Genomic DNA, 13,041 nt, shown 5'->3' with positions numbered 1-13,041 from the left:
ACAACTTCTCAAAATATAACCATGTTCTCTTCCTTGAATACAAGTAATGGTGATAAGAATGAGTTGGAAGGGTGGGTATTTGGTATTTAAGATTGAATGTTTTCTCATTGATCTTTAATACAACATCTTCAAGGTAACAAAGAAAAAGTAGACATAGCCAATTCAATAAGGAATGTGTTACTGGGGGGGAAAAATGCCAAAGGCCAGAATCTGGGGCTCATGGTTCTGAAGAGAATCATGGGGCCCCTCATCTTTTAGACCACACTGGAATGGCCTTATTGTGTCCTGGTTAAGGGAATGCGCTAAAGTCATGGGCGCACTGTCCAGAATACTCACGGCGTTGTCTCCAAGAGCTGATTTTAAGCTTATCCTCACTTTAATGCTTTGGTCGGCATCTGATTAAACAGAAATCACAGACTGTTGTTACGGATGACAGATTGACCCTGTGTGTTTATTTCCGCCCCCTCCCAAGATCCCACTAAAATGATAGTAAAGGAATTTTTAAAAAGTTATAAACATGCTTTTGGAAAATGAGAAGTCATGGAGGAGCGGTAAGAGCTTTCTCAAGGGTCAGGCGGCCATGGCCTACTATGTACACAGAGGCGGCACAGACCTCAAAGTTCCCAGAGAATCCCAGAGAGACGTGGGATTCCGATACAGCCAGGGGCGGAAAGAAGATACTGGACTGAAAACGAGGGGAATGCAAGTCAAGGTACATTAAAGCCACTTTGGGGAACAGTTAATCCTCCTTCCCCACATGCTCTTGCTTAGAAAATCACTTGAACGCTGCGCTGCAGCAAACAAGAGTTAATTCAGGAAGGAAGACATGGAATCCAGGAAGCCCTGGATTCAACGCAGGAATCATCGAAGGGATGACTCTGGATGAAAACTATAGTCCAGACTGAGATAGGAGCATGTAAGACTCTAAGAGGAAAGTCTAGGAAAAATGAGATTGAAAAGAATAGGTATATTGAAATAGTTGGAAAAAAAAATAATGCAACGTAGATAACAAATTAGGCATGTAATAATAAACGAGGCAGTAGAAACTCCGGGACAAACAAAAAGCCACATAAGAAAGGACATAAAATAGTATATGATTCAGCAATGCGGACGTAATGATGTAAATATTGATAATTTCTTTACTAAGAGTCATTACAAAGGTTTACTGGAAGAATAGGCAGAAGTGCATGTCTAAAACTGACCAATAAAGAAATAATAATGTAAACAAATTGTGTAGAAATATGAAAGTAACTGCCAGAAAGAAGAGGTAAGAGCATGAAGATTGTTATATCTGTCTTTTAAGAGCAGGATTTGAGTACGGTGGGCTGAGGACTGATACATTCTTTTATTTTAAATAGAGAGCTAACAAAGCAGATGAGAAAGAGTAGTTTTCATGGGTACATAGTAGGTACTCAAGAAATATTGTGTTTCCTCCTCAATCAAATGGCAGTTGCCATCATAGCACAGTCAGAAGCAGGGTCTACATAGAGGGGCTGCGTCACAGCCCCGTGAGACTGGGGCCAGAGAAGACTCGGAGAAGCAGAAAGGGAGCTATTCAAAATGTATCAGCTTGGGGAACCCACATGGACTCCAGTCGGTGCGCCATCCCACGAAGGAATTTCTGTTCTGGTCTTTCAGCCAGGTAAACAAGGGCTCGAAGTAGTTGAGCAGTGGTCTTACATCCATATTCTTTGTTCCTACGATACTTTCCAATGCTAAGGTCCAGGGTTTTGATTTTCCAAGGCTCAGCATTTCGCTACATGAAAAAAAAAGGGAGGGTGGGTTCAGGGCCTTTTAAGGGATTCCAGATGTTCATGTATTTACATGTATGATCTACGGTTTCTACTCTTTGGTTTGGCTAAGTTTGCTCCTGGCAGATGAGAAAATAAGGTGCGTTAACGGATGCATTCATCCTTCAATTTCTCCTCCCTTCCAATTACTACAAAGGGAACTCTGTAGTTATGACATAGAGAAAGGAGGTGGCCTGTCCAGCCATCACATGCTCTAGGTCCTTGTGTGATCTCAAAAATAAACATTTAATTGATAGATGAGGACATTTTGGGGACAAAATTTTTCTTTTTAGAACAGAGAAATCAAATTTACACCTAGGCATAGAAATGAGTCATTTGGGATAGCAGAAGAGGTTCGACATTTTGAAGCATTTCTTACTGGAGCTTCTTCCCAGCTTCAGTGGAATTTGAGATATCACATTTGTACAGGGGACCTTCATGTTGAGCTATTCGACAAAGGGCTTCTTGAAACTGGAATTCAAAAATGGTCCTTGTGTAATAACTGTAAAAGAGACAAACAAAAAGGCAGGTCCCTATTTAGTTACTGCAGGAGAGTCACCGATTAGGGCACATGTTTAAATTCTGAGGCCCTCATAACTAAAGAGATACTAGTCAAACCTCTTTCTCCAGAAAAACCAAAACATGAACTCTATAGAGTTCATATAGAACATCATCTACTTGCATTTCTGTGTCAGCTGATAAAAACGCAGTACTATTTTGTTAAATATTAGCTCACATTTGTATTGTGTTTTATAGATTTCTAGCCCTTACATATAAATTCTGCCAATCAATCCTTACAGCAGGTCAATAATGTTATTTTCTCTTTACAAATAAAGAAATGGGCTTAGCAAATTCAAAATCTGGGGCTAATGGAAAAAAAAAATATCTGGCGCTAATGGGTGAAGAACCTAGATTTTGTGACTTCACATTAAAAGCTCTCTCTCCATTACAATCACTCTGAACTCCGCCAGTAACAAGAATACAGACAAAAATACCTGTTTGTTTTTCTCCCAAGGATACTATAAATTCCTTGATGGGGTAGAAAACATCTCACGCAGTTTTATTTAACCCAATAAATTATGTTGAGCTAAATTGAGTTAAATTAGGTTGAGTTAAATTATCATCTATTTTGAGGTTTTAGGGGGAGTGAGTGGAGCTGGAGAGAGAAATTATAGCCATCGCTTCATAGATCCCTATTCCTTTATCTTTAGTACGGCTGTCCATAACCCTATAAGTTAAACAGTAAGAAGAAAATTGTTGCTTACCGGATGAATGAGTAATCATTAGCAACATGGAACAGAGATGCAGGGTCACAGTATGTTTCATCATGGGGCAGAGGTTCCACCACCCCAACCAGCTCTCGCCTTTGTGGAAAAAAGAAGAAACATTAGCTGTGAGTCGCTGACCGTGAGAAGGTACAGCTGGGCGCAGTCTCATCAACAGATGGCATTTTTACTGGAATTGGTTGTCAGGTGAAATAGACACAGTGCCCAAAATTACAGAATACAGCCCATCACGTGGTTATCTCTTCCTTTTTTAATTCAGCCAGACTATACCATTGGAAAATAGCCATGTCTTCAAAACACTGATTTAATAAAGTGCATTATAGGGCCAAAAACATATAATGAAAGCCCTAATAATTCTTCTCTGGCACCACAGTTTATGTGCTCCTGGAAGACAGAATTTTGTAATTTTGAAATCTTACTTATTCTTCAGGGCTAGCTCAAATATCCGCTTCTGTGAGACCTGCCCATGTTCCCACCCACCCGTCAGCAGAGCAAACCCCTCCAGCCCCCTTAGTCTTCTCTGGCTGTGCCTCCTTTGCCATTTCTCCATTTTATAATTGTTCACGTACAGCTCTTACAGTTCTTTCTCTCCCTGGAGACTTGAGCTCCAAGAGGGCATGGCTGTGTCTCGGTCATCTCTAGAGTTCCAATGTCAAACAGTGTCTAATGGTAAGGAGAGACTTCATGTGTATTTGTTGAATGAACAGAGTAATGAATGCATTAGTGAATAATCTTAAGGGTCTGATTCCATGTGTCTTTAAAAATAAACTAAAAGGGATAAAAAATAATTCATTTAGAAAAAAGGCAGGGAAATCGTGTATTTGACATCGTTTAAGCTTAAAACATTTGTCCTATCCGATTGTGGGATCATTATAGACACAATTTCGTAATACTCAAATGCTAGAAACAGTTATTATAGTGGCCGCTGCCTCCTTCCTCCCAAGTAGGATTTCTATTAACAGAGAATCTTTGCAGAAAAGTGGCACTTAAACTTATGGATATGGGGCTGAATATTACTTGGGGAGATCGTCACTACAAAAAGAAAAAATAAGAAAATGGAAAAAAATTGGCAAGTCTGATTAATAGATGGTGGGGGAAAGATTTCCCTCTGTTATTTCTCCTTTCTTCTTTCCTTCCTTCTTTCTTCCTTCCTTCCTTCCTTCCTTCCTTCCTTCCTTCCTTCCTTCCTTCCTTCCTTCCTTCCTTCTTTTTTCTTCCCCTTCTTTCCCCTCCCTCCTTCCTTCCTGTCTTCCTCAGTTATCTTTAATTTAAAACCCATTTACTTCATCCCTACAAGTGTCAGGCACTGTGCAAGGCACTTAGTACAAGACAACAAACATAGTGCTAAAACGATAAAGGAATTACCATCCGTTGTCCAAAAGTGCCAGGCTCTCTATAGCTTGGAACTCTCTCTGTTCCCTCTACACACATCTGGTAGCCTCCCACACCTTTCTCAGAGCTCGACTTGGAATCCTCTCCCCATCTGACCCACCAGATTGGGCTTTAGACCCTCGCTGGGGTGCCCATGGGTCCCCATTTCCTCCCATCACAACACTACACGTTGCAGTGGTTTCATTTGCCACATCCCCCCATAGACTTAAGTTCTCTGAAGTCAAGGAGAACATCGGAAATGATCAGCATTGGATCCTCAGTGCTTTGCCTAAAAGATGAGGGTCAATATTTTTTGTTTAAAAGAATGAAAATGAATAAATTGATTGCTTCCTAAATAATATCATAGTTCAATGGGTGACTGAACACTTCAGAAGAACAAAGCATGAGAAGTTATGTCACCTGAACCTGCTTCGGTTGGGGGAAGAACCAAAAAAAATGTTATCTGAGGAGAGAGCACCAAAATAAATACTTAAAAAATAAAATGGAAGCAGTTAGTGTGTGTGTGTGTGTGTGTGTGTGTGTGTGTGCGCGCGCGCGCGCGCGTGTGCGTGATGATAGCACCTCCCTAGCCTGAATGTACTTCTCTCTCATTTTCACAGGTTTAGCCCCACATCACCAGATTTCAAGCTTTAGCCATTGAAATCTCAGGTGTTGGGACTGTGAAGAATTCTCCGAGACCCCCGATCACAGAAGCAGATCCTGAGACAAGGTCCTGGGCAATGGTGCCAGGAAACGTTGGCAAAGCAGTGAGGAACTGAGGCAGGGAAAGGAAGGCAGCCCACAAAAGGTGTGTTATCAAGCAAGTTACCAGTCAAATGCTTTTAGATAAACAGCAAATTCATGAGAAAACATTTTACCGATCGCATATTCATTGACTTACTTCATTTCCCACCACTTTTTCATCCACTGCTCTTTGGGAATTTCACCCTTAAAGACCATCCACCTCCACTTTTCTAACATGTAAGTAAACGGTAAAGTTCCAATGACATTAAGCGCTTGTTTGAGTAGGAAGTTTATTTCTGTTTCTGAAAGTAAAATGTAAAAGGATAAATATTAAGATGAGGATGACAATGGATGTCTTGTGTTGGATAATTTCCTAATCTCAAAATATTCCTCAAGATATACTTACTATAAAGGTGATTACATGACAAATATTGACATTGGACATAATAATATGTATATATTCATTATCTCAGTTAAGGAATTTGAAGTAAAGTCTTGGATAGAACAGGTAAGATAAAGCCACAAGTAACCCTTAATCCTCATTTTTTTCATTAGTTTCGGTTGCTTTCCTTAAATACCTCTTATCAGAGCTAATTAGGGCTATGTCATCTACTTTCCCAGTCATGCTGTTTATTCTTGTAAGCTCCATGAAAGCAGTGACTGATAATGTTTCATTCAAGACTGTATACCTGGCCCGCTGTCTGCTACATGACGCCCTCTGTGTCATTATTTAAAAAATAAAAATCAAATAAAAAACAGACGTGGCTAAAAGCCAGCAAAACAGAGTGAAAAAACAAACAAACAAAAAAGAGCCTCCCCAGAGGAAACCATCTACTAGATAATCAGAAGTACAATGGACTTTAAATGTACAGACATCTTCTTACCTGAGTTTAAAACACTTTAACAAATTATGTTATTTCATTATCCTTTATTAGTGATGTAAAAAGGGTGTAGAACTCACTCCAGCGTACAGATGAAGCTCACTGAGATGTGAGTAGGGGGATATTAACTATTTGGAACACCACTCTATCTCTGGTGTCTAGAAATATGCCTTGCACATAGTATGTATGCAATAAATATTTTCAGAAGAAGAAAGGAACAGAAGAAGGAGGGAGAGAAAAAATAAAGGAACTCATTTGTTTAACACTAAGAGCAGAACCAAAGAAAGAGTTTTTCAAACCAGAGGTTTAACCATGTTTAGTACTGTTTTCATGATTCGACCATCTTTGCGTGCTGTCAGGGAATATATATTTTTTAATGATAGAACAAGTAGTTGTCTGTTACTTGACTTGAGAATGAAAGTTGAAAATTAGGAAACAGGTGTGGTAACCAGGAACTCCTTCTCCTTTTTTGCTCCCTTCATGGGAGGATGCTCATCCATTTCCCACTTGGTCTGCTTACAGGAACTTTTTCAGACACGATTATGGCTTTACACTGACCTACTCCCAGGCCCTCATGAGATCACCAAGATCTGGGCCAGAAATCAAGGCAAAGTGAATTGCCCACACAGGAATGAAGCTCATGACCTTGACCTCATTGACCAAACCTTTCAACCAGCACAGCTGATGTTTATGTCTCAAATAACTAAAATGAGAGGACAGAAATACATGAAAGAGAAGAACATATTTAGCTCTAAGTATCCCTCTTTTACAAGGGAGAATCAAAAGCTATGATATCCTCGCTGAAGAAGCTGGATCTTGTGAACATTTGTCATATTCTATTAAGTCCAAGCCATCCAAAGAGAAACAGGCTGCCTCAGGCAAAGATTCTGAAGAATAGCATGGATCTGAGGGGATGTCACAGGGGCAACTTCATGCTTCTGTTGGACGAACGGGACATTTCGGTCCCTTCCAATTTTGATATGCCACTACTGTTTTTACAACTAAAATTATTGGAGTGACATTGATTAATAAAATCAAATAAGTTTCGAGTGTATGATTCAACAATATGTCATATATATTGCATTGTGTGTTCACCGCTCAAAGTAAGATTTCTGTCCGTCACCAAATATCTGACCCCTGTTTTTAAAGAATTTCCCTATTTCAAGTTACCCTTTACTTTGCATAATATTATGGGAAAAGCTTTAGATTAGGGCTCTGGTTCTGTTCTGTCACGTTGCTTTTTGACTTTGGGCTAGTTACTTTCCCTCTTGTCATCAATTTGCTTCCTCTGCAAAATGCTTTTTAGAATCTGTTCCAGCTCTAAGGCTGTGGGAATTTTTTACCAAGAACCAGAGTTCCAGTCAGAACTCTGACACTAATTAGCTAAGTGACCTTGGGTAAGCCGTTTCAGTTCTGTGGGCCTATTTTCCGTTAGATGTTTCTTGGAGCCCCGAGACCATTTATTCAGTTATCTCTCTTATGCCCTTTTGAGAGATACAAAACCACAATTGGCATGGTGTGATACTTAATTGTTTTTACCAGTAGCAATTCCAAGTTATCCATAAATACCTTATACTTTATGTGGCAAAAATTAAATATATCCTGTGCACGATAATAAATACCTTTGCCCACATCGGACTAAAAAAATTCCCCAAATAAGCAATGAAAAAATGTCCATACCATTGTCTTCATAAAAATCAGGTGGCAGAAGACCCATGTTTTTCAGATGGTTAGGTGTAGCTACAGAAAGTGAGATGACTTCCCCAACGGCTTCATGAAACCCTTCATTAGCTCCATTTTTTAGCAGGTAGGGTTGTGTGGCATATGCCATGTCATACTGGATGTGTCCCATCTCATGATGGGCTGTCAGGAAGTCCTCCATTTTCACCTTTGTGCACATGATGATCCTGCACGTAAATGGGCACGATTGAAATGAATGTCATTGAATTTCAGTTGATCATCACAGTAGAGTCGTACGGGATTTTGGTATCATGGGTCATCTTTCCAAGATTTATTCACCAATGAATCTTGAGGCCCTACCTTTTATGTCCTAGAAACTGTACTAGGTGCTCAATATAAAGTGATGGGCAGGACTGAATCCTGTTCTGCTCACAGGCTAATAGAAAGAAAGATAAGCAGAGTCTACTACTACAAAAATTCCGAGAACGAGTTCTCCATAAGTGATCAGCAGACGTGGCTTTGGGCATAACAGTGAGCGAGTGCAGGCACGGTTTCCTAGAAGCACGAAGAAGGGCATAACCGAGGATGCGATGAGCAATCTGGACCCTTAATCGACACACAGAAGTTTGCCAGGTAAATCACAGGGAGGGATAAGAGGTTGACATTCCTGGAGGTGCTCAGTGAGAAAGGCTTGAGAAAAGAATGTGGCATTCAGGATGCTGCAAGCAGTCTGGTATATTCAGGATAGAGAAGCAGTAGGAGAAGGGGCTAGAAATTGGCCTCTAGGAATCATTAGCATGTAAGTCAGGAAGTGAATGTGGTGGCCCATGAAGCAGCTGCAGAATGGCAAGAAAAGAGGGCCAAAGACAAAGCCCTAAGAGGTCCTAGTACATACGAAGTAGGGAGAGAAAAATGCTTCAGAGGAGATAGAAAGAGAAGTTAAAGTCCAGAAGAGGATGGCAATGCAGAGGCCAATGAAATACAGCATTTCAAAGACAACTTGTAAGTGTTATCTAATGATGCTGTAACCCATATTTAATCCAGTGAAATAAGCACTGCATCTGGCAGTTAAGTGGTGGTCCTTTTCAACTTGGCAAGAGCAATTTCATTCAGGTAAATGTAGGAGTCATATTCCTATATGGTAAGTAAGACGGCACCCTTACTTACCTCTTAAGGTTCCCAACTTAATTTTCCTACCACTCCGACCGTGTCATCTCCCTAATAAATACCCTTTAAGAACTCCCCACTGCTTAAGAATAAACTAAAAAAAAAAAAAAAAAAAAAGAATAAACTCAACCTCCTTTATACACCCCAGCATGACCTGCTTTTCTAACTTGGTTTTTCTTCATTCTCTTTTGAAACAATTATAAGAATAGCTACACTATTATGTAATGTCTCCTGTATGTAAGATCCTGCACTAGGACACTCACATATACTTCTTCATTTTTAAGCCTCACTCTAGCCCTGGAGTCAGTCAACTACGGCTTATGTTTGACCACCTGTTTTGATAAATAAGGCTTTATTGGCACATAGCCACACCCATCTGTTTATGTATTGTCTAGGGCTGCTTTCTTGCCACAAGGGAAGAGCTAAGTAGTTGCAGTAGAGACCTGCAAAGCCTAAACTATTTACTATCTGACCCTTTACAGAAAAGGACGCTGCTGGGGCCCTGGCCAGATCTACTTAAGCAGGCAGATCCACCCATCTCCCGGTTGTCCAAGGCACAGCCATTAAAGGCCAATAGCTGCTTCCTTTTTAATTTCCTTTGGAGAAATGCAAGGTGCCTCAACCTGGAAGTTGTGTCCCCCCACACTCTGGGGGCAGTCCACAGCCAATGATTGACTAAACAGGGGGCTGGTACAAAAGGTCAGTCCTCTTGTCTCCAGCTGTGACCAACTCTGCTGTACAATTATGCTCCAGAGAGCCCCGTGGGATCAGGCTGCGGCAAATCTCCAGCCAAGACGGCACCCTTACTTACCTCTTTCCCCTGCCCCATCCTGCTTCCCTGGCTCCCCTTTGCCTGAGCGCTCTCCCTCAACACAGCACTAACACAAGAATCCCCATCTCAATCAAGAGAACCTGACCTAAGACACACGCACACCTGCAACCTGGGAATTACTATTCCACTTTATAGACAGGGAAACTGAAAACCAAGAAGATTAAGTACGTTGCCCAAGGTAGCCTAGTCATTAAGTGACACGTAGGATTCAAAAGCCCATGTTCATTCTGCCATATCACAGATCCTTCTACATATGCCCCTTATTCTAGCCAAACTTACTGACTCCAGGACACAATGCCAGTTCCTGTCTCTTTGCATTCAATCCTGCTATTCTCCTATCCCAGTGTCTTCCACCCAGCTCTGTCTGTCCGAACTCTTCTTGTCTTTCAAGTCCAATTCAAAGAACTCCTGAAGAGCCCTGTCTGATCTACGCACTATTTCAGGTGTGGTGAGTTCTCTTCCAATTCCTCATAGAGTGTTCCCTGTGTTTCTCTTATGACACATACCACTTTCTCCCTTTTATCCCAGCTTATTTATTCACCTGTCCTGTCTCACTCGCTAGAGGGAAACTTGGAGGGGAGGGTCGATGCCTGGTTCACACATCCATCTTCCATAAATGTTAGCATCCAAACTTTCCTAATGGGAGCACCACCATACCCATGTCTATGCAACTCTAATGAGTGCATGTTATTGCAAATGAGGCAAATTGTGTAAAGGTTCAGGTTAGGACCTGCTGGCAATCCCCTTTTTCTGGGAAAGCACAGATGTGCTCTCATGGACTCTCAGCTCTTGTTCAAGGAGAATTCAGTCAACTCTTCTGTGCTCAGAGAAGCAGAGAAGGAATCCAAATTCACCCTCATCCTTGCCTCCATTGTCTCCCATTTTAGTATCAGCTATGTAAGTATCAGCCTCGCTACCTGAAGTCGCCTTTCCCCAGGTCCCAAGCTGTGGGGTGGCAGGCCACTTTCTGGTCATTGCCTGGCTCAGTTAGCATAGATTTTTCCCAGAATTTTTCAGTCATATTAGGAAGGCCAAGAGACACAAAGAACTTCTCAGCCTCCTTGAATATCCTCTTTTCATCCCAGTTCTGGAAAAAAAAAATAAAGAACAGCATTTAATTCTAGCATTAAATAATAATATTCTTTTTGTTGGATATGTACATAGACATAACTTTTCTGGAAGGCAATTTGGCAACATGTATGGATAGTTTTCAAAGTATTTATACTCTTTGTCTCAGTAATCCTGTCTCTAGAGAACTAACCTAGGAAATTCTCAGACATTAGGTCCAAGAATTACATTTAAAGTGATTTTTGTTTATTATTATTTTTAATTAAAATATATTTGACATATCACATTGTGTAAATTTAAGCTGTACAGCATGTAAATTGATTTTTAATAAGGAAAAAAGTGGAAACAACCACTAGAATGAATAAATAAATGATAATGACTTTGTGGACTGGAAAAATGAATAAATTAGCAAATGAAAAGTAGAATATATAAACCACTTATATAGTAAAATCTTAATGAGGAAATGCACAAAAATATTAACAGACTGAGTGACATTGTGTGATGTTTTCTGTCTTTATTCTTTATATTCCAAATATAAACAACAATGACCTCTTTGCTAAAAACTAACCCAAGCCAACAATCATTGATTGAGCTCCTTCAAGGAGCAAGGCCCTGGTTTTAGGTTCAGTGGAAGACACAAACAATAATGTGGGCACAACGTCATGAGCTTTTGGAACCAAAAAGGTACACATGTGACCCAGGAGCCAATGGGTAGTTGGGCCTTGGCTTCATACTCTGTATGGGAACCTGAACTTTTGAATGTTCTGGAACTGGAGTGGGACATCAGTAGGTTTCTGCCATCTAGCAAACTCTTCTGGAGCCAGTGTCCCTGGAGTTGACCAAGACTTCTTTGGAGATGAGGCCCACATAAAGCAAACCGAGTTTGTATAATTGGCAGATACTTCATGAATCACTTTTAGTGACACAGAAAACTTCCTGATCTCGAAGAACAGTCAAGTCCGGTTTTTCTCCTATGTCAATCTCAGGGATATGAAATGGGATATGACACTATGGATTTTTTTTTATTATTGACCTATAAAGACTTAATGTCATATAATATTGGTATTAACGAGTATGGCATTGTTAAACAGAATGAATGTATACCAAAACAGTGTAGACTAGTAAGCACAGTTAATACCTGTTGAATGAATAATGAATGAACAGAAAACCAGACTGGAAATATTAGAAGTTCTGAGTTCAAACCTTAGTTGCCACTGACTGTCGTTTAACTTTGGGCAAGTCATTTACCTAAACTTCAGTTTTCTCACCTACAACATGGAACTATCACAATATCTATCCCGATAGTCTCGTAGGTTTGCTGTAAAGATAACATCAGGAGAGATGATGGGTGTAAAAACACTATAGATAGGCTAAGGGGCAACATAAGGATGGGCCTCTTTTGCTGCTCAACTATGAAATGGAGCTAAAACAGCTGCAAGAGTCTGGAGGCCCTTGCACCTTCACGTTTTTATTCGGCTGTGGCTTCTTTCCTTATGTGAAGATGTTCATTGCATTGCTGATTTAAAACTGTTCACAAGCAGAAGTCCAGCAAAGCCTGAAGTGTAAACTAAATGATGCTAGAACTATCTGAAGAAATTTTACAGTCAATAGAAGTATGAGTATGAATTCTACTCAGGAATGTAGACTATTACCTGAATAAAGAAAAATATATAATTATAACTTTATAACTTTTATAAAACTATATGATTATATAAAAGCATATAATTGATTTCATCGATAGAAGAGAACACAAAGAATTTAAACAATTATGCCAAGATGGCAACAGAAAGGTGATTAAAAAATTATTTTAAAGACTGGTTTTCAACAATAATAATTTTTTAAATATGCAAACACCTTCTAATGATATCCTTTTTTTCACTATTCATAGAGATTACTGACTGATTACTTAGCAATGACTAACTTTAGAAAGAGTGAGGTCAACCAGTTGATAACTCCACATCTTACTGCTTAATGGAAAACTAGGTCATCTCCATTTTTAATATCGCTCAGTAAGATCAATACCCTACCTGTTATTCAAGGTACTTGATGTCATTGACGTTGTAAACCTTTTCCATGAAAAGATTGCTACATAAGAAATAAATTTAAATTAGCTTGACGTTTTTTTATTTTTACATGGTTTCAAATACAAAAGATAGGAAGAGAAGGATGGCATTAAAAGTAATGACGCTGAGGAGTTAGATTTGGTTTTCAAGGCCTCTTCT

The 13,041-nt window shown here is 39.8% G+C and overlaps 1 protein-coding gene across 1 annotated transcript in view; it reads right to left on the bottom strand.

Moving 5' to 3' along the window:
- ACE2 (angiotensin converting enzyme 2) overlaps window positions 1-13,041 on the bottom strand; it is a 39,987-nt gene that overhangs the window by 8,209 nt on the left and 18,737 nt on the right. Inside the window, exons 8-14 of the mRNA XM_039873431.1 lie at window positions 10,669-10,838; window positions 7,753-7,979; window positions 5,349-5,493; window positions 3,056-3,154; window positions 2,170-2,292; window positions 1,584-1,756; window positions 337-395 (exon numbers count right to left, since the gene is read on the bottom strand). Coding sequence (XP_039729365.1) covers window positions 337-395; window positions 1,584-1,756; window positions 2,170-2,292; window positions 3,056-3,154; window positions 5,349-5,493; window positions 7,753-7,979; window positions 10,669-10,838 — 996 coding nt within the window. The remainder of the gene's footprint in view (window positions 1-336; window positions 396-1,583; window positions 1,757-2,169; window positions 2,293-3,055; window positions 3,155-5,348; window positions 5,494-7,752; window positions 7,980-10,668; window positions 10,839-13,041) is intronic.

This window comes from Pteropus medius, unplaced genomic scaffold (genome assembly GCF_902729225.1).
Source record: "Pteropus medius unplaced genomic scaffold, Ma_sr-lr_union100, whole genome shotgun sequence".
Lineage (NCBI taxonomy): Eukaryota > Metazoa > Chordata > Mammalia > Chiroptera > Pteropodidae > Pteropus > Pteropus medius.
The sequence above is the reverse complement of the archived record's forward strand: the minus strand, read 5'-3'. Positions and strand labels throughout refer to the sequence as shown.